Source organism: Nerophis ophidion, linkage group LG26 (assembly GCF_033978795.1).
Source record: "Nerophis ophidion isolate RoL-2023_Sa linkage group LG26, RoL_Noph_v1.0, whole genome shotgun sequence".
Taxonomy (NCBI): Eukaryota; Metazoa; Chordata; class Actinopteri; order Syngnathiformes; family Syngnathidae; genus Nerophis; species Nerophis ophidion.
Window position 1 is genome coordinate 19278418 of NC_084636.1, and position 22982 is coordinate 19301399.

General features: G+C 39.1%; 1 protein-coding gene across 1 annotated transcript in view; it reads left to right on the forward strand.

The window, feature by feature from the left end:
* Positions 1-1625: 1625 nt before the first annotated feature.
* Positions 1626-22982, forward strand: part of calr (calreticulin) — a 31500-nt gene continuing 10143 nt past the window's right edge. The window contains exons 1-7 of the mRNA XM_061888670.1: positions 1626-1892; positions 4827-4928; positions 16846-17049; positions 17112-17206; positions 19201-19410; positions 19476-19589; positions 19707-19850. Of these exons, the coding sequence (XP_061744654.1) occupies positions 1799-1892; positions 4827-4928; positions 16846-17049; positions 17112-17206; positions 19201-19410; positions 19476-19589; positions 19707-19850 (963 nt within the window). The 5' untranslated portion in view covers positions 1626-1798. The remainder of the gene's footprint in view (positions 1893-4826; positions 4929-16845; positions 17050-17111; positions 17207-19200; positions 19411-19475; positions 19590-19706; positions 19851-22982) is intronic.

Here is a 22982-nt window from a genome sequence, read left to right on the forward strand (position 1 = left end):
GGAATGATAAAAAATGTATTTTAAAAAATATGAATGAATGCATAAAATTAGCTTATCTCAAACATTTTATTTTTTTAATTTTTACATTTTTCAAACATTTTGTAAATCATTGAACCAAAATCTAAGTAATTGTGTCCTATAGAAAGATAGTTACAGTAACAACGACACTCACTATGAGACATTTAGCTGCTGGATGACACTTTTCGGTATTTTATTATAGCATTTTCCTTGTCACAAATTATTACGAACAGTAGATACTTCAAACCAGGGGTCACCAATGTGGTGCCCACGGGCACCAGGTAGCCCGTAAGGACCAGATGAGTAGCCCAGTGGCCTGTTTTAAAAATAGCTCAAATAGCAGCACTTACAAGTGAGCTGCCTCTATTTTATAAATTGTATTTATTCAGTAGCAAGCTGGTCTCGCTGTGCTCGACATTTTTAATTCTAAGAGACAAAACTCAAATAGGATTTGAAAATCCAAGAAAATATTTTAAAGACTTGGTCTTCACTTGTTTAAATAAATTCATTTATTTTTTACTTTGCTTCCAACTTTCAGAAAGACAATTTTAGAGAAAAAAATACAACCTTAAAAATGATTTTACTATTTTTAAACAGATAACTTTTTACCTTTTAAATTCCTTCCTTTTCTTACCTGACAATTCAAATCAATGTTCAAGTAATTTTTTTTTTATTGTAAAGAATAATAAAAATTTTAATTTAATTCTTCATTTTAGCTTCTGTTTTTCGACGAAGAATATTTGTGAAATATTTCTTCACACTTATGATTAAAATTAAAAAAATATATGTTCCGGAAAATCTAGAAAATCTGTAAAATCAAATTTAAATCTTATTTCAAAGTATTTTGAATTTAAAAAAAAAATGTTGTTCTGGAAAATCTAGAAGAAATAATTTGTCTTTGTTAGAAATATAGCTTGGTCTAAATTGTTTTATATTCTGACAAAGCGCAGATTGGATTTTAATCTATTTAGAACACGTAATCAAAATTCTAAAATTAATCTTTATTAGGAAAAGTTACTGATGATGTTCCATAAATTATTTTTCAAATATTTTCAAAAAGATTCGAATTAGCTAGTTTTTCTCTGTTTTTCGGTTGAATTTTAAAGAGTCGAAATTGAAGATAAACTATGTTTCAAATTTTTATTTTTAATATTTTTCCTGTTTTCTCCTCTTTTAAACCGTTCAATTAAGTGTTTTTTCATCGTTTATTCTCTACAAAAAAACCTTCCATAAAAGGAAAAAAAATGTACGACGGAATGACAGACAGAAATACCCATTTTTCTATATATAGATTTATTTATTAAAGGTAAATTGAGCAAATTGGCTATTTCTGACAATTTAAGTGTGTATCAAACTGGTAGCCCTTCGCATTAATCAGTACCCAAGAAGTAGCTCTTGGTTTCAAAAATGTTGGTGACCCCTGCTTTAAACTAATACAAACGTACTTTGACATCTTTAATGCATCACTTTGTTTTGGGTGTTCGCATCAAGCAAACGCGTGGTCTGCACTGATTGGCCACAGCCGCAATTCGTCAACTCAACTCTTTCACCCCATTGGCTTAAAATCGTTTCACTTCCTGGCTGAGTTCCGGCGCTAACAACCAATCAAATTGGGACATCTGTGCGGAGGCGAGAGGCGAGAGAGGTTGCATGATTTCAGTGAAACGGTTCCAAAGGAGACTCAGCAGTTTTACAAGGCGCATTGCCATATAGGATACTTAATTGTACTTTATTTTTGTTAGGTTTTGTAGCAACCCTTTGACAAGGTGTGCTTGTCGCCATGACCGCCTTGTCTCTACTCTTTTTGACCGTGTCGGCTGCTGCTGTCCTGGCTGAGTCTAATGTGTATTTCCGAGAGCAATTTGAAGACGGGGGTGAGGTCTTTTTCCATTAATTATACTATATTTAATATCCATTATGAATTACGTTAATACTGCTACTGTGTATTATATCACTATGAATGGAAGCCGTGTTTTGAAGTGATTGTGTCAGTGCTTGGGCATTTATGAAACTAGCTAGCACATTACTACACATATTAGCACTTTAGCTTGTCCAGTTTGTCTTAAATTCTACACTGCCTATAATTTTCTGTACGTCCGCCCCCATTTAATTTGACAACCGTCCCTCCCCCATTTATTGTCAAACCCCCGTGTCCCCCCCTCCCCCTTCTGTACATCCCCCCCTGGTCATTGACTGGAACTGCCCACATCCTCCTCATACGCCAGGGGTGTCAAACTCATTTTTAGATAGGGAGCAACATGGAGAAAAATCTACTCCCAAGTGGGCCGGACTGGTAAAATCACGGCATGATAACTTAAAAACAAAGACAATTTCAGCTTGTTTTCTTTGTTTAAAAATAATACAAGCACATTCCGAATTTTTTTGAAAAAGTTTAAAAACAAATAATGTATTTGTTATTTATAATTTCTGAACAAATAATCTGATAATGTTTATCAGTCAACTCATCCATCCATCCATCCATCTTCTTCCACTTATCCGAGGTCGGGTCGCAGGGGCAGCAGCCTGAGCAGGGAAGCCCAGACTTTCCTCTCTCCAGCCACTTAGTCCAGCTCTTCCCGGGGGAACCTGAGGCGTTCCCAGGCCAGCCGGGAGACAGTCTTCCCAACGTGTCCTGGGTCTTCCCCATGGCCTCTTACCGGTTGGACGTGCCCAAAGGGCGAGGCGTTCGGGTGGCATCCTGACCAGATGCCTGAACCACCTCATCTGGCTCCCCTTGATGTGGAGGAGCAGGGGCTTTACTTTGAGCTCTCCCCGGATGGCAGAGCTTCTCACCCTATCTCTGAGGGAGAGCCCCGCCTCCCGGCGGAGGAAACTCATTTCGGCTGCTTGTCATAACCCAAAGCTCATGACTATAGGTGAGAATGGTAATGTAGATCGACCGGTAAATTGAGAGCTTTGCCTTCCGGCACAGCTCCTTCTTCACCACAATGGATCGATACACCGTCCGCATTACTGAAGACGCCGCACCGATCCGCCTGTCGATTTCATGATCCACTCTTCCCTCACTCGTGAACATGACTCCTAGGTACTTGAACTCCTCTACTTGGGGCAGGGTCATCTCCCTAATCCCGTAGATGGCACTCCACCCTTTTCCGGGCGAGAACCATGGACTCGGACTTGAAGGTGCTGATTGTCATCCCAGTCGCTTCACACTCTACTGCGAACCGATCCAGTGAGAGCTGAAGATCCTGGCCGGATGAAGCCATCAGGATCTGATCATCAACTGCAAAAAGCAGATGATGATCAGATCAGTCAATTCATTGGTATTAAAAAAAATATATATCAAAATGAAATTACAGGATGTTGTTTATGTAGTTTGATCATTTTGGTCGACTGATGCACTAACATGTAGTTTATTTTGTACATATGTAGCATCGTCTACAAAGATATAAAGAATTACTATTGCGACTAGGGCTGGGCAATATATATCAATATACTCAAAATATCGCGGTTTGTCTTTGTTTGATATAGAAAATGACTATATTGTGATATTTGAGTATAGGTTCTTGCGCAGTTGCTTTTAGCTGCGGGCATTACACTACATGCTCTTCTCACTCTTTCTTGTCCCTCCTCACAGAGACACAAAACAAGCGCACTTTCTTACATACGTCACATAATGTCGCGTCATACGCCCTCGCCGAGCAGAGAGGTAACAGCATGGGTAGCTGTGATGGCAGCGGAGTGGTAATACGAGATAAAGAAGATGCGAATCTGGTAAAAAATTAAGAATGAATTCCTAAGAAAAAACGCACAGGGTCCATCGTCCGGCGGTGGTTCGGTTTCAAGCGGGAAGATGTCGAACAAGTATGCGGCAAAAGCGTTGCCAAAAAAAGTAGCACCTACTGCTAATTTGTATCATCATTTGAAATGTCACCCACTAGAGAATAAGGAGTGCTTGAAACTCCGCATGTCAACATCTCCGTTGGGTGCCATACCCACAAAACGCCAAAGCAACCATTTCCAGATCAACACCATTTGGAAAAATTAGTCAACAACAGAAGGAGATAACTTCCGCAGGAACCTACCACATAGCGGAGGTCATAAATCATTTGATTTCATATTATGCAGCTCATTTTTATTTGACAGTTATTGAAATATCTTGTGTGACATCATGCACAAAAGTGCACTTAATTTGTTTTAAACTATTGTAGTTGCGTTCTGTACAAAAAGTGCACATTGATTTAGTGTTTTGTTATGTTATCTTAGTGAGATCATGCACAAAAGTGCACTAATAGCTTGTTTTAAAATGTCTCTGACAATCTTGCACTTTCTGTTTTGAAATTACACGAATGTTTGTGCCACTGCTTAATAACTGTTTAATAAATACAGTATTGGTAAATTGACTTAATTGAGGTTTCCCTCTCTGCATGAAAGTTTAAAATTAGCATATATTAATGCAGTATGAACAAGAATGTTTTAATTTAGACACTTAATCATCATACTGCTGTGATTATATGCATCAGGTGTTAATTCAAGGCTAAGCCAAAAATATCAAGATATATTTCATGTATCTGACATGGCTTAAAAATAGCGAGATATTAAATAAAAGGCCATATCGCCCAGCCCAAATTGTGACACCAAGTGGACACATTTAGAACAGCTGTTTTATTCGTAAAAGAATTGACAAACTCATCTCGCGGGGACGGATAAAACCTGATGGCGGGCCTGATCCGGCCCTCTGGCCTTACGTTTGACACCCCTGTCATACACCAAGTCCAAGCAGGTCGACAACATAGCAAAGCCATACTACTAATCATGCATCATTACAATTTTTAACAATTTTTCAGATGCCTGGAAGAGTCGCTGGGTGGAATCCAAGCACAAGACGGATTATGGCCAATTTGTCCTGACTGCGGGGAAGTTCTACGGCGATGCGGAGAAGGACAAAGGTAAATAGAGTGATTGAATAGGGCCAAAAACAATCATGGTGTAGTTTGTTTTAAACATTCCTTTACAAGTTACATTTAAAAGAAATGGGCAAAATTCAACGTGTCTGAAAAAAGTAGGAAGGAGCAGATCTTCTTTAAGGCTGTCACTGATAATTCATTCACAGTCCTAACTTGTACATGGTAACACCAGGGCAGTAACTAGGATATGACAAATACCAAGGTCAAAAATTGGTGCCCCGAGAGCAGCCCTGGGTCAATTCAGGGTTAAGCTTTTCAATCTGGCCCACCGGGCATCCACAAATAATTGTTTTTATATTTTTAAGATGAAATCTGTAGCTGCCATTATGATGTGCAGTGATGTCTTCAAATGACTGTAAGTCTTGAAAAATACAAAGTATTTCAATGGTTGGAATCAGCGCTTTTGCATGATATACTCGTTACTATGGTAATCTGAGGCCATGTCAACACGAACACAAAGCGTTTCAAAAGCACATATTTTGGGTTAAAACAATCTCCATCCCCCAAGTATAGTGTCAAAACTATCTATGTCTACACACAAACGCGTTCACCTGCTGTCATGCTCATTTTGTCCAATCAGAAGCCTGAAAAAAGCAGTAAAATTTGGTGCAGCATTACACCTCCTATTGTGTCTTTTTTCATATACTAGATGTACAATGTACATGTACATAATCTTTAAAACCTGCATGCACGTACACAGAGCCCTTGGAACATTATTAAAGAGCGAATGCACGCCTGTGCTGCTGAAACCCAACACTCACAGAATTATAACATGTGCAGCAACGTTTGAAGTGTACATTATTTCTAAAATTAGCATGCACGAACGAGCCAAGGAAACCATTTAGCATGTTTAAAGGAATTATAAAGCATTTAATCATCGATATAATGATACGGTACATGTGTAATGAATTGTATATTGTCTTTAACAACAGTACACACTACAAGGAGGACACTTATATCTTTTTTTTTTGTTGCTTTTTATGCGCAAGAACGGTCGCGCCCAGCTCCATCTACAAGAATAGAAGCAAGACATGTAAGCTAACTTCATGATTTCTCGTTAAACAAGGACTAAAAACATAAGATAATGTAGCACCTTTCTTATGACACAGAGCAAAAAGTATTGCTTATCAAAGTTGTCCCATCAGGTGGAGGATCCACAGTAATTGAATCCAAAACAGCTGACTGTCATTTGTGCCGGCGGGAGTGTCGCAAAGCCCATTTTGATGTCTTTTTTATTGATGAGTGAAAAGAGCTGCATGTTTATGTTCAAACATACCATCTTATGTGTTTAAATCTAGCAAGGCAGTGTTGAGCTTTGAAATGACAGCGCACAACCGTAACGTCATCACAAGTCTCCGTTTGTGCGATGTACAGCATATGCTAAGCACTTTGGCCAGCGTTTGCAGAAGTCTGTGTTTTTAAAGACAACAGTATGTGTCTTCGTGTGGACAAGAGGCCTAAACGCAGAGATAAGTATGCGTTTGTTAAGTAACTGTGTCCGTGTGGATATGGCCTAAGTCCCAGCAGCTCAGACGAGGCACCAAGCAGTGGGAGTGGGGAGCGTTTCCACAGAGTGTCAGCCTGAAATACGGGTGTCGGGGACAGACACGGAAGGAGATTTTTACAACAAAGTTCTAAAACTTAGTGATATATCACTTTGTAGGTGTTTTTTTTTTCCCTTCACATTCATATTTCGCTGTGTTTGTTGCATTTTTGTTGCATTTTGCTTCATTGTAAAATATGTCGAAGTGTGACGTTCATATGTTGTCAATATTCAGTGTTTTATCGTTCATAGTTAATATTGTAAATCTTGCATCATATGCTAAGCACTTTGGCCAGCGTTTGCAGAAGTCTGTGTTTTTAAAGACAACAGTATGTGTCTTCGTGTGGACAAGAGGCCTAAACGCAGAGATAAGTATGCGTTTGTTAAGTAACTGTGTCCGTGTGGATATGGCCTAAGTCCCAGCAGCTCAGACGAGGCACCAAGCAGTGGGAGTGGGGAGCGTTTCCACAGAGTGTCAGCCTGAAATACGGGTGTCGGGGACAGACACGGAAGGAGATTTTTACAACAAAGTTCTAAAACTTAGTGATATATCACTTTGTAGGTGTTTTTTTTTTTCCCTTCACATTCATATTTCGCTGTGTTTGTTGCATTTTTGTTGCATTTTGCTTCATTGTAAAATATGTCGAAGTGTGACGTTCATATGTTGTCAATATTCAGTGTTTTATCGTTCATAGTTAATATTGTAAATCTTGCATTCTTTATTTTCATGTATGTCCTGGGTGTCTCATTCAGTAAAAAAATTAAAATTCCATTCCGTTTTTTAAGGCGGTCTGTCATAACGTTTTTAGCATTCAGACATTGTGAGGTTTTGTATTAGTGTTCCTAAAAATAGATATACCGCCCCCAGACATGTTTTTCTTGAAATTGGGCCCCCTGAGGCAAAATAGTTGCCCAGGCCTGCCCGAGAGGAACTTTGAAACGTTGAAGTCATTGGTATCACAGCACCATAGAAATATTACCTATAGCAACATAATTTCCAAAATAACAGCTTTAATTAAGGTAGAACTATCATGTGTTGTATAACATATTTCACAATAAGCATAATTTTTTTTGTAACGGTCCACTTTTTTTTATTAAAATGCTGAAGTGTAACGTGTTAAACACTTTTAACACTATTGAAAAATAAATTTAAAAACTTTGCTACAGTTTTAACGCCGACAGATTTCAACCCAAGACATTCTGCTTTGATGTTGTGAGCCACTGCAAGGCCAACAAGGAAAATGGTCTCTATGTTCTTATAAGGGACTGCGAATACATTTGGGGTAAAACTTTTTATGAAGCGCCTTGTCATTCAATAATTTACTTTTGACCTGGGCTTCCTCATGCTAAATAGGCCCCCTCACGAATCACAAAGTTTTAAGCACAGCCCGTGTTCTGAGTTTAGGGCAGGGCGGGTTTGATCCCTGTGAGCAGAACCTGACTGACATGACAACGATATTATGCAGACATTGTTTCACGGCAATTTTATTCAGTTGAAACTAGGGCTGGGCGATATGGCTGAAAACTACATCATGATATACATTTTTATATTGATGGATATTAGGGTTATAACGGTATCAAATCCCATGGTACAATATTATCAATATTAATAAAGCCACGGTACAATTATTATTGCGGTATATGGCTAAAAAAAAAGCTTGATAAAAATGCCTTAGTGTGTAAAATGAAGTGGCAGGAATGTTAGGATAAACACAATAATATAATACAATAATAATGTTAAAATGTTCTAGTCATATTTATCACTACAAAAAAGTATTTCTAAGTGCTAATTGTGTGGGAACATCAACTTTCAAGAATTTTTTTTTAAGAATAACTTACATTTGACGTCTTTAAAGTAACAATGTAAACATCTAGTGAAACAGTTATAAAACATCAATGTACACTTCAGTGTCTTTCAACTTTTACATTATGGGAAGCAGTGTCCTCTACCGTGGTAATTTTTAGATCAATCTGGAAAATGTTGTTTCTTTAAAACGTAAACTAACAATATAATTTTTAATAATGCAAACACTTCACAAACTGATGTTCGGATACGCTGGCTTTAAATATCTTCTCAGTGTGATGGTTTATGAGATGGCGACTTGTCTAAGGTGTCTCCTACTTTTTGCTGAGCGCAGCTGGAATAGGCTCCAGCCCCTCTGCAACATCAAGAGAGGCAAATGGTAGAAAAATGGATGAATTGAGGATGTATCAAGTAGCTTTTTAGTTCACCTGTATTTCAAGTCCTGCAGGCTCTGTCGCTTTGGAAACGCTCGAGTCGAAGCAAAAGTGGCTTGCTTTGCAGAATATAGACTTTTAAATTTTTTTTTTTATACATACGCCCAGTTATAGACAGATTTAATGTCCAAAAAACAATTCCTCTCATCGATTACAAATAACTACTTTACCTTGGCAGTGCGCAGAGGATTCGGGGAGATGTAGTTTATTTACAGACACGACCAATTCTAAAACGGCAGAAAAACTACACTCACCCAGGTTTTTGTTTGATACCAGCACATGTCACAGTGTTATTGAGAAGACTTTGAAACCAAAATACTGCGATATTTTTAAACAGTTGTATCCCTAATCATTATCGATAATTAATACTTATCAATCAATCAATCAATCAATGTTTATTTATATAGCCCCAAATCACAAATGTCTCAAAGGACTGCACAAATCATTACGACTACAACATCCTCGGAAGAACCCACAAAAGGGCAAGGAAAACTCACACCCAGTGGGCAGGGAGAATTCACATTCAGTGGGACGCCAGCGACAATGCTGACTATGAGAAACCTTGGAGAGGACCTCAGATGTGGGCAACCCCCCCCCTCTAGGGGACCGAAAGCAATGGATGTCGAGCGGGTCCAACATGATACTGTGAAAGTTCAATCCATAGTGGCTCCAAGACAGCAGCGAGAGTCCCGTCCACAGGAAACCATCTGAAGCGGATCAGCAGCGTAGAGATGTCCCCAACCGATACAGGCGAGCGGTCCATCCTGGGTCCCGACGAGCGGGACCTATCAATTTATTATGATTTATTTAAGCCTGCCAATAAATACATTAAACTAATTACCAACTTAACAAGAATGCTATTTATCAGTGGAGAGGGTGTCTGGTAGCCAGGTACGATCAGTACAACTAAGTTAATAAAATAATTAGTGATTTTGTAATTGGGGGTTAAATCACCAAAAATGATTCCCGGGTGCAGCCACCACTGCTCACTGTTTTTCACCTTAAAGTACCAGTAGAGTGGAAAAACAAGTTGAATTTATATGCCAAATTGTTTAATCGTATCCATTAAACCATATCCATTTGGTATTTACAACCCACAAAGTATGTAAATATACCGACTAAACATCACAAAATGCCACAAATTCAGTCGGTCATTTTGAATTTTCGCTCTGAATATCTTGGGGAAAATCTCCGTAGTTTCTGCATCACTGTAGTAACTCGTGATGTGCGAGTCATGAACGAATCGTTCAGAGTTCATTACTGAATCAGCACTCTCGTGTTGTCGCCATTAAGCCGGTCAGTGACTTGTTCTTGCCAAGCTAAACAAATAATAATGAATAAACCATCCATTTTTCCATTTTCTACCGCTTATTCCCTTTTGGGGTGGCGGGGGGCGCTGGCGCCTATCTCAGCTACAATCGGGCGGAAGGCGGGGTACACCCTGTAATATGTAATTATTTTAGCTCCTTTTACTTTTTATAAATGTATAAGCCCCATAGAAACAGCAACAAGTATGTTCCTTGCTACAAATCAGTTCTCTTTTCCACTTCCTGCCCACTTTGAATCACTGCTGTCTCACAGTACGGCGTGTGCTGCTGTGGGTGCTTGACAAAGACTCACTGAATCAAAGATTCTGACTGAACCAACTATGAACTGACCAATGGGTATTTTATTTAATATTGGACCGTTAAATCTCATAAAGTTGCACTATTTTTTGGTTAGTTTTTTGCATTTAGTTTTTGTTTTCTTCGGAGAATTCAGTTGTGAGCATTTCCTTTTATATATGCCACCTTTTCACCAACAACAGGCGCTGTTGCACAACTTCTGCTGTCAACATACAGATTTAATATACACTTTAATGTATACCACTATGGCAATGTAGCAATCTCATTCAATTTGCAAATGTTGCATTAGTATTATTTGTAGTTGCATAAGGATCCCACAGACCGAGAGAGAGAAGTGGTTGGTAAAAACTACAGTGCCAGTAACTGTTGTTGTGGATATAATAACTGAATAAAGGCTACAGTTCATCAAGATGTAGCAAAATTATCTTAAATTGTTGCCACAGTTTTAAAATCAATATTGTTCCCTCTAAAGGTGTGCAGCATTAACCTTTTGCAGGTGTTATTAAATGCTGGTATTTGTTAAAATATGTGCGAATCTCTTCGCATGCGCCTTGTGGTGGTTGACTGTGAGACTTTTGCAGTCGCCAATCATGTGCAATGTTTTACACATGCGCTCTGTGCTGAGTGAATCATGTGTGAAGTTCTGCACATGCTCTCTGTGCTGATTGACTCATGTGTGAAGTTCTGCACATGCTAGCGGGGTGTATAAAATAGTCAGGAAGAGTCATGGATGCAAAGGATTCCGGGTATTTGTTGTGTTGCGTTTATGTTTTGTTACTGGGAGGATGTTCTCCTGAAATTATTGTCATTCTTGTTTGGTGTGGCTTCACAGCGTGGCACATATTACTAAAAGTGTTAAAATTGTTTATATCACAACCATTAGTGTACTCTGTCACCCTGTATGCCTTGCAGTCGTGTGCGTGTATCTGCAGAAGCCACAAACATGTTGCTGGACTGACAAGCAGATCGTACATGCTGTAGAAGGCGACAAAGCCACTGGCTTCATAGCACGCTGTAATACTTATTAATAATTGGGTGACTGCTGGCAGTCGTTCTAGAGAATGTTTGCGTCTCCTATTGTCTTCTACGCTTTGTGACACGGGTCCTAAATGGCTCTTTGAAAGATAAAGGATACCGATCCCAGAACCATGTGTATCAAATATTTCCGAATGGTTCAACCGCCACCCGCCCGAATCTAATTAAAATCAATTTTTTCTTCATGTCACCCGCCCGACCCGCGGTTTATTTGCGGACTCCGCGGATGAGACCACAAACCGCGTATCCCTAGTACAGGCCAAACGTTTGGACACACCTCATTCAATATGTTTTTTTTATTTAAATGACTATTTACAAGTGGTGTAACAGTACACAAACATTTCAGTTCGGTGCGTACCTCGGTTTAGAGGTCACGGTTTTGGTTCATTTTCGGCACAGTATGAAAACTACATATAAATTTTTGGGTTAATTATTTACCAAATTTGTAAACAATGGCATAACATACATATACACACCGGGTCCAGTGCCAGGGTTAATGTGGCCAACATATATAAAATGAAAACTAAATAAGATAAGGCTCAAAATGGTTTCTTAACAACCTTTCTATATAAAGTGCTTTTTTTGATTGATTGAGACTTTTATTAGTAGATTGCACAGTACAGTACATATTCCGTACAAATGACCACTAAATGGTAACACCCCAATAGGTTTTTCAACTTGTTTAAGTCAGGGTCCATGTTAATCAACATTAAACTGCCTCAAGTTGTTGCTCGGATTAAATAAAATGACAAAACCTTTCTTTTACATACAAACCCCATTCCCATATGAGTTGGGAAATTGTGTTAGATGTAAATATAAACGGAATACTATGATTTGCAAATCATTTTCAACCCATATTCAGTTAAATATGCTACAAAGACAACATATCTGATGTTCAAACTGATAAACATTTTTTTTTTTGCAAACAATCATTAACTTTAGAATTTGATGCCAGCAACACGTGACAAAGAAGTTGGGAAAGGTGGCAATAAATACTGATAAAGTTGAGAAATGCTCATCAAACATTTATTTGGATTATCCCACAGGTGTGCAGGCTAATTGGTGTGCAGGCAAATCGTCAAACAGTTTTAGAACAACATATCTCAACAGGCTGTTTGCAAGGAATTTAGGGATTTTACCATCTACGTTCCGTAAAATCATCAAAAGGTTCAGAGAATCTGGAGAAATCACTGCACGTAAGCGATGATATTACGGACCTTTGATCCTTCAGGCGGTACTGCATCAAAAACCGACATCAGTGTGTAAAGAATATCACCACATGGGCTCAGGAACACTTCATAAAACCACTGTCAGTAACTACAGTTGGTTGCTACATCTATAAGTGCAAGTTAAAACTCTGCTATGCAAAGCAAAACTCATTTATTTACAACACCAAGGAACGCCGCTGGCTTCGCTGGGCCCGAGCTCATCTAAAATGGACTGATGCAAAGTGGAAAAGTGTTGTGTGGTCTGACGAGATAACAATTCAAATTATATTTGGAAACTGTGGACGTAGTGTCCTCTGGAACAAAGAGGAAAATAACCATCCGGATTGTTATAGGCGCAAAGTTCAAAAGCCAGCATCTGTGATGGTATGGGGTGTATTAGTGCCCAAGGCATGCGTAACTTACACATATAAAAAAATGCTGAATGGTCCATACAGGTTTTGGAGCAACATATGTTGTCATCCAAGCAGCGTTATAATGGATGCCCCTGCTTATTTCAGCAAGACAATGCCAAGCCACGTGTTACAACCTCGTGGTTTCGTAGTAAAAGAGTCCGGGTACTTTCCTGGCCCGTCTGCAGTCCAGACCTGTCTCCCATTGAAAATGTGTGGAGCATTATGAAGCGTAAGATACAACAGCGGAGACCCCGGACTGTTGAACGACTAAAGCTCTACATAAAACAAGAATGAGAAAGAATTCCACTTTCAAAGCTTCAACAATAAGTTTCCTCAGTTCCCAAACGTTTATTGAGTGTTGTTAAAAGAAAAGGTGATGTAACACAGTGGTGAACATGCCCTTTCCCAACTACTTTGGCACATGTTGCAGCCATGAAATTCTAAATTATTTATTATTTGAAAAAAAAAAAAGTTTGAGTTTTGCACATCAAATATCATGTCTTTGTAGTGCATTCAACTGAGTATGGGTTGAAAAGGATTTGCAAATCATTGTATTCGATTTATATTTACATCGAACTCAATTTCCCAACTCATATGGAAACGGGGTTTGTATTATTATTGCAACATTAAACAGTTTTTTAAATCAACTCAGCCTCAGATTAACTTTTCTTTCCCCCCCAGCCTGGCTAACTAGGCAGTAAGAGGATACATGTATATATTGTTATTCCACCACAGAAGTGGGTCAAAATCTAGTTTTTAATGCAATATGGACTTTCGGCTGCTATAAAAACATTTGTTATTGCTTTAGCCCTGCATGACTCGCCGAGGAGTAGCTTCTTGAATGCGGTGGTGAGGCTTCAAAAGGGTTAGCAAGTGTTATGAGAGAAGCGTATGTGTGTGTGGCCCTTTTAATATGGGACAGCATTGAAGTGAGTGTGTGGGCGAGCGAAGTGAGTGCGGGGAGTGGCTTGTGTTTTGTTGGATTGGCTGTGTGCAAGTCTTCAATAAAGCCACGATTTGCAACTAATCGCCGGACTCTTCATTTACCCTGGAGTCCAGAGCTGTGGAGACCCACTGCCGGGTAGAGTGAAGGGTTTTGCCCCTGAGAATACATCAGCCCTGGAGGAGTGTCTCCACTGCGCTCGAGGAGATACTCTGGGAGCCGGAAGCAGGAAAGGTGAAACACATGTTTGACGTGTTGTCAGAAACAGCTGCTGAACAATGTCGGCAAACCTCCATCCTCCATTGTTGTATCGCGCAGCCAAAGTGTTCCCAAACGGGAGATCTTAACGAGGCAGAAGGGTCTTCCAGCTCTGGCTTTTACATGTGGTCCTAGCCCGGTCGCTGCTAGCATGTGTACTCGTTTGGTACCCCTCCGAACCGAACCGCCGTACAGAAATGGTTCAATACAAATACACGTACCGTTACATCCCTACTACAAACCCCGTTTCCATATGAGTTGGGAAATTGTGTTAGATGTAAATATAAACGGAATACAATGATTTGCAAATCATTTTCAACCCATATTCAGTTGAATATGCTACAAAGACAACATATTTGATGTTCAAACTGATAAACACTTTTTTTTTGCAAATAATCCTAAACTTTATAATTTGATGCCAGCAACACGTGACAAAAAAGTTGGGAAAGGTGGTAATAAATACTGATAAAGTTGAGGAATTCTCATCAAACACTTATTTGGAACATCCTACAGGTGTGCAGGCTAATTGGGAACAGGTCGGTGCCATGATTGGGTATAAAAGCAGCTTCCGCGAAATGCTCAGTCATTCACAAACAAGGATTGGGAAACGGTCACCACTTTGTAAACAAATGAGTGAGCAAATTGTCAGTTTATGAACAACATTTCTCAACGGGCTATTGCAAGAAATTTAGGGATTTCAACATCTACGGTCCGTAATACCATCAAAAGGTTCAGAGAATCTGGAGAAATCACTGCACGTAAGCGATGATATAACGGACCCTCGTTCCCTCAGGCGGTATTGCATCAAAAAGTGACATCAGTGTGTAAAGGATATCACCACATGGGCTCAGGAACACTTCAGAAAACCACTGTCAGTAACTACAGTTTATCGCTACATCTGTAAGTGCAAGTTAAAACTCTACTATGCAAAGCCAAAGCCATTTATCAAGACACCCCGAAATGCCGCCGGCTTCACTGGGTCCGAGCTCAGCTAAGACCGACTGATGCAAAATGGAAAAGTGTTCTGTGGTCTGACGATTCCACATTTCAAATTGTTTTTTGGAAACGTTGAACTCCTCCGGACCAAACAGTAAAAGAACCATCAGGACTGTTCTAGGTGCAAACTTGAAAAGCCAGTATCTGTGATGGTATGGGAGTGTATTTGTGCCCAAGGCATGGGTACCTTACACATCTGTGAGGGCACCATTAATGCTGAAAGGTACATACAGGTTTTGGAGCTACATATGTTGCCATCCAAGCAACGTTATCATGGATACCCTTGCTTATTTCAGCAAGACAATGCCAAGCCACACGTTACAACAGCGTGGCTTCAAAGTAAAAGAGTGCGGGTACTAGACTGGCTTGCCTGTAGTCCAGACCAGTCTCCCATTGAAAATGTGTGGCGCATTATGAAGCCTAAAATACCACAACCGAGACCCCGGACTGTTGAACAACTTAAGCTGTACATAAAACAAGAATGGGAAAGAATTCCACCTGAAAAGCTTCAAAAATGTGTCTCCTTACTTCCCAAAGGTTAGAGTGTTGTTAAAAGAAATGGTGATGAAACACAGTGGTGAACATGCCCTTTCCCAACTACTTTAGCATGTGTTGCAGCCATGAAATTCAAAGTTTCTTATTATTTGCAAAAAAAAAATTAAGTTTGAGTTTGAACATCAAATATCTTGTCTTTGTAGTGCATTCAATTGAATATTGGTTGAAAAGGATTTGCAAATCATTGTATTCCGTTTACATTTACATCTAACACAATTTTCCAACTCATATGGAAACGGGATTTGTATTTACATTGTAGATTGTCACTGAAAGGTTAAAAAGCATGAAAAAAAACATGTGGAGTTATGTACCTAAAAAAAAAAAAAAAAGGTGTAATACCTTAAAACATGTTTTATATTCTAGTTTTTTCAAAATAGTCACTCTTTGCTCTGATTGCTGCTTTGCACACTCTTGGCATTCTCTCAATGAGCTTCAAGAGGTAGTCAACAGAAATGGTTTTCACTTCACAGGTGTGCCTTATCAGGGTTGATTAGTGGAATTTCTTGCTTTATCAATGGGGTTGGGACCATCAGTTGTGTTGTGAATGAAAAGGTGTCCAAACTTTTGGCCTGTACTGTATATATTTAACAAATATTACACATTACTAATAACTATCTAAACGGTTAACTCTTAATTTCTTGCTGAAGAATCAAGGGAATGACAATCCTTAGTATTTTTTTTGGGGTTAAATTTAATTATACATTATTTACATTTTTAAATGAAATATTCCTTATATTAGGAATATAATAGTAACTATCAGTTAACATATTAGAAATGGTACAGAGGTTGCAAAGAAAAGGCCATCTGGTTTAACTCTTAGACTGAGCAACTTCTTTTAAGTTTTCATTCAGCTCTTCTTAACCACAATGTAGCAATATTGGGACTCCACAGTTTAACCAGTTGAAGCTAACTTAAGATGAGAGATGGGGTAAAACTTGGACTGGTCACCAATCCTAATCAGGTACATAATACAGTAAAGTCACACTTGCTCAAACCTATGGACAAAGTATCCAGTTCGCCAAACATGAGTTTTTTTGGGATAAGGAGAAAAACAGTGTGATAATTTCCCTTGGTCACTATGGTAGGTTTGCAGACAAGCCAGGACGCCCGGTTCTATGCTCTGTCTACACGCTTCGATGACTTCAGCAACCAAGGTCAGCCTCTTGTCATCCAGTTCACCGTGAAGCACGAGCAGAACATCGACTGCGGTGGTGGATACGTCAAAGTCTTCCCCTCAGGCCTCAAACAGGAGGAGATGCATGGGGACTCAGTCTACAATGTCATGTTTGGTATGTTTGCACATGTTAAGTCTGTGATGTCACATTGAACCTCTCACCTTTTGTATATACAGGTCCTGATATTTGTGGCCCTGGCACAAAGAAAGTTCATGTAATCTTCAACTACAAAGGAAAGAACCATTTGGTTAACAAAGATATCCGATGCAAGGTGAGTCATTAAGTGGTTGTGTCACACAAGTGCACACTTTCCTCTTTCTTCAAGCCAAAATCCATCCATCCATCCATTTTCTACCTAACGTTAAAAAATTTTGCAAGAAACAATAGTCATTGATGGCAGCGTTTTCTCCGTGTATTTGTCTATTCATCAAACAAAGCATGATGAATGGTAAAAAAATGATCTCAACCGTTCGCTGTATTGCTGCCTGGTTTGTTGTGTAATAGTGGGACTAGAGGTGTACAGTACACAGCTACTAATTAAGTACTGGGGTACTAATGAATTAAAAAAAGTACTACTGCCTTTGAAAAATACTGGCACTTTTTTTTTTTCCATCCACAAAAGCCGCCGTGCGGCGGTGACGTTGCTGAGCTGCTGGCGCATGTGTTTCAACGTGCACACACAGAGCGCATACAAGCAGAAACAGGGTGGAAGGGAGAAATGGCAAAAAACGGCAATTATACTTGTTATTAAAGTGGATGCGTGAAGTGCAGTATCGGTGTCAGAGCTTCAAAACTACCAATAAAGTTGACTCTTTAAACAAAGGCGCCACGCTGCAAGCGGTGCTTCAAAACACCGCTTTTACTGTATTGCCACCTTAGCTTCAAACTTAGGTAAATATTTAAATAACAAGCATTCAGATCTGCACAAGGAGTTTGAAGAGTGACAGGTATTGTAGTTAAGTAGCTCTCTCCAAGCACATATACAGTAGATACAAAGATGCGCACACAGCCGGTCGGCCTATTGCCATATATTAGTGCAGTCAAATCTGCCCACATTGCGTGACCTAATGCAAGTGAATTGACTTGAATTTCCGTAACAAATTCCTACTATTTCATTTGTTTTATCTTTACAGTGTGTGTTTTACCTGCTACATGTCTTATATGTACATTTAGCAATAGTATTTTTTTAGTATTTACTAATGCTTGTATTTGATTGGCAACCATAAATGATGATAAAACATTTAATACAATGTCAGAAAAGCATCCTTTTGTAACCTAATTCGAGATTGTGGCAGGCTATATGTAATTTTTTAAATTGTAAATAGTTGTTTGAGTGCAGTAAGAAAAGCACAGCGTGTTGAATGCCTTTTTTGAGTTTAATTCCTATCTTATAAAATTGTCCTTTGAGTGCAATAAGAAACTTATGTTTACTGTCCCTTAAGATTTTCTGTGGTCTTTTATTTTTTTAAATATTGAAATACATATCAATATACATTTTGGTACTGGTACCAAAATATTATGTGCAAACGGTAACGACATTGTCTCTTCCAAACGTAAACTGTGCATTGACATAGCAAGTGGTGTCCCAATTCTTAAGGAAGATTACAAAACTTTTTTACTTTGTTTGGAGGATGTAGTGAGTGAGGGTTAACATTGGGATGCAGCCTTTATGCCCACCCATATGTTCCAAAAGGGTGCAGCCCCATATGTTCCAAAAGGGTGGAACGCCACCCTGTGGAGAAAGACATATTGCACACACTGGCAAAGTGTTTTTTCATGCACAAATATTTTGGCACCTTATATTAGGGCCTTAGAATACTGCTGGGTAGAAAAACAAGAACATTGGTATTATCAAAAAGCAACTAATTGTTGTTTCTTTTAAACTGCACAAACGAGCGGTAAAACGACTTCTTCCTCTGCACGTGCTTTAAAATGTTTGTTGATTAATACGACTGAATAGAGCGACAATGAAGTTATATATGGTCACTGTAGCATTGCTAAAACTACACATCTAAAGGTGGCATAACACTATTTTACACTGTAGTGTTGAATTAATTTGTGCAAGTTTGGATGTTTTCCTCATAGTCACCCCACAAATTAGGCCTCTAACTTGATGAGTGGGATTAGAATGTGGGAATTCTGGCACAGCAGGTTTGTAAAGTTTTTGCTTCAGTGTTTTATAGATATTTAATTGTATGTAAAGGTTCTGGCTAACATTAAAAACAATAAGACGTGGTAACACGTGGAGTCATTTCTGCTTGGCAGGATGATGAATTCTCTCACTTGTACACGCTTATCGTCAACCCTGACAACACGTACGAGGTGAAGATAGACAACAAAAAGGTTGAGTCTGGCAGCCTGGAAGAGGATTGGGACTTCCTGCCTCCCAAAAAGGTTAAGGACCCTGAAGCCAAGAAGCCAGAAGATTGGGACGACCGAGAGAAAATTCCCGACCCTGACGATACCAAACCAGAGGTGAATAGGGACCACACTTCATTGAATCGGAATGAAAATGATTACCTCAGTGATTGTTATGACAGGGCTGGGACAAGCCTGAAAACATTCCAGATCCCGATGCCAAGAAACCAGATGACTGGGACGATGAAATGGATGGAGAGTGGGAGCCTCCCATGATTACTAACCCAGAATACAAGGTAAACACTTAAATGTTGGGGTTTAATGGCTATTTTGCCACATGTGGCTCAATAATTGAGGGACATTTTTTGTTGTATACAAAATAGACATTGTGGCTTTCTGTGCTTTTCAAATAGGGTGATTGGAAGCCCAAAGAGATCAGCAACCCTGCTTACAAGGGAAAGTGGGTCCATCCTGAGATAGACAACCCGGAGTACACCGCTGATTCTGAGATCTACAAATATGACAGCATTGGTGTGATCGGACTGGACTTGTGGCAGGTAAGAGCTGTTTTCTAACTTCCTCAAACATTTAGGGATTTTTACAAAGAGATCACACAAAATGTATGCAGCAGACGACGTACTAGTGGTGTGGCGTACACACAAAGATTGTCCAAATCTGGAGAAATTTTATCTGTTACAGGCGCCACACACAAACATTTAAAAGGCATTCAGCAGTTTTGATCTTTGTAACTGGTGTGCCACAATCTCGTGGATCGTCAGCTTTCCCCACAGACGACATTTGTCTACGTCTGCAACTCACGATTATTTTGGTAGCCAATGATTAGTGTACATCACACGTAGTAAAATGATAAGAACCTTCCAGAGAGCCATCGAATCTATTATGAACTCTTCAATTGAGGCACCTGAAAATGAGGATGAAAGGAACATAATGCCATGGTTTAACTTGTCAACATGCACATCATAGTTTAACAAAAGGAGACTACATTTATTGGCTGTTTGGACGTTAAATGCATACAATCTTGCGTCAAATATTGCCGGTCCAAAATTAAGCATTTTAAAGTATAAAAATGACTAAATAAGGTAAAATATATCAATACTAGAGTAGTATTTGCCATTAGTGGATATCAAACCAATCAGAGCGTACTGTTCTGTATTGTAGCCACTGATGTGGCTCCGCCTCAGGCAGTATCATATATTGGAATAACAAATGACTAAAGGCTGTTACTTCATGTCTTGCGGGCTGTCATAATGTTGAAAAATGTATGTAGGTTGTCAAACAGTTTTATGTTTGAGCTATGAAAATATACAATTAAAAATTAATAACAAATTAATTTTTGCGGCCATGTCTGGAACCAATGAACAGTGATAAACGAGAGATGAACTACAACGATTTATACTGGACTGTGATAGTTGCAGTATTTGACTATTGAATAGAAAATACATACAGTACAGGCCAAAAGTTTAGAGACACCTTCGCATTAAATGCATTTTTAAATGTTCATGACTATTTGTAGATTGTCCTTGAAGGCTCAAAACTATGAATAAACACATGTGGAGTTATGTACGTTTATAAAGAAAGGTGAACTAACTGAAGACATGTTTTATATTCTAGTTTCTTGAAAATAGTCACCCTTTGCTCTGATTACTGCTTTGCACACTCTTGGCATTCTCTCGATGAGCTTCAAGAGCTAGTTGAAATGGTTTTCACTTCACAGGTGTCATAGTTTTGATGCCTTCAGTGACACTCTACAATGTAAATAGTCATGAAAATAAAGAAAACACATTGAAATGAGAAGGTGCGTCCAAACTTTTGGCTTGTACTGTATGAAATGCAGCATCTATCAATTTGATATATTTGAGAGATAATATCAAGCAGTCAGTCTCAGACACACGTGTGTGGCCGTGCGCACACACATACATGGAAAACACACACAGTTTTCCACACAAGCTTCTCTAATGTGTCCGATGATTGCCAGATCTATTTTCCCATGGCACAAAATAACACAGTTCGTCTCATTGACTGCCTGCATGACACCAAAGCCTGGCTTTCAGCTAACTTCCCGAGTCTAAATGAAGACAAAACAAGTTATGTTGTTCGGTCCAAATCGCTCTCCCTCCGCCAACGTTGACCTCGGTACTCTGACCCCGCATCTCAGCGACTGTGTCACAAACCTGGGGGTAAAGTTCGACTCAGATTTTAAATTCAAAAAACAAATCAGCACCGTCCTTCAAAAAAGCTTTTATCAAGTACGCCAAATAGCGAAAGTGAAACCGCTTCTGTCAGGACATGATCTCGAGAAATTAATTCACGCCTTTATCTCGAATCGTTTAGACTACTGCAATGCCCTGTATGTAGGCATTAGCCAGGCCTCCCTCGCCCGCCTGCAGCTTGTGCAGAACTCTGCTTCTCGTCTGCTAACACAGACCCGCAGACGTGAGCACATCACCCCTATATTGGCGTCCCTTCACTGGCTCTCTGTGCGTTATCGAATCAATTTTAAACTCCTTCTATTTGCCAACATATCTCTCTGACCTCCTTCAGCCTTACTGCCCTACTCGATCCCTAAGATCAGCCAATCAGCTGGTACTGACGGTCCCTGACACAAGGCTGAAGCTTAGAGGTGACAGACCTTTCGTCCCTGCTGCTCCCAAGCTCTGGAATGACCTACCTCTTTATGTTAGACAAGCCTCCTCTCTTCCTGTTTTTAAATCTCTCTTAAAAACATACTTTTATTCCTTGGCTTTTAACACTGAGTGATATCCATCCTGCAATGACGCCCCATTATACACCTGCTGTGAACCTTTTTTTATGTTTTATTTATTTATTTTTTATCATGTTCTGTTTGTGTTGTGTTGTTTGCTCGGTCCTCGTATTATCTTTTAACCTGCCCATTGTACAGCACTTTGGCTACACCTGTGGTAAATTTTAAATGTGCTTTATAAATAAAGTTGATTTGATTTGATTTGACAAGCATTTGTACTATTTCTTAATTTCATAAATAACATCAGGGTGGTTATGTTTAGTGAAAAGAAGTTTCATCTACTGATTACTATTCACATCCAGCCAGTAAAAAGATGCTATTGTAGCGTGTATACACAGACTACATAACCATGACAAGCCACGTTTACAATGTAGCATGGCCTGAATAGAGCCTCTTAAAATGTAAAGTGTTACTTTTTTAATGGATTTCATGACACAAGTGTTAGTAAAGTTCCATGTTCCATTGTTCTCACACGACCAAGAAAAATAGACATCCGAGCAAAGTAGTATTAGTTGTAATGAGCCCGCCTTCATTTACGACTTTTGCCCAGCTCACGTGGGATGGCCTTGTCCACTGACTGGATAGTAAGGGACAAATTCCTTCTTAAAACACCTTACACCAGGGGTGCCCACACTTTTTCTTCAGACGCGTTACTTTTCAATTGACCAATTCGAGGGAATCTACCTCATTCATATATATAATCTATATGTATTTATTTATGAAAGATACGTTTTTGTTAACAAGTTAAAGGTGTTTATTGACAATACAAGCATGTTTAACACATATAGAGTCCTTTATTTCATGAAGACAAGAAACGAAGTTGGTGTATTACCTGATTCTGATGACTTGCATTGATTGGAATCAGACAGTAGTGATGATAACATCCACATTTTCAAATGGAGGAGAA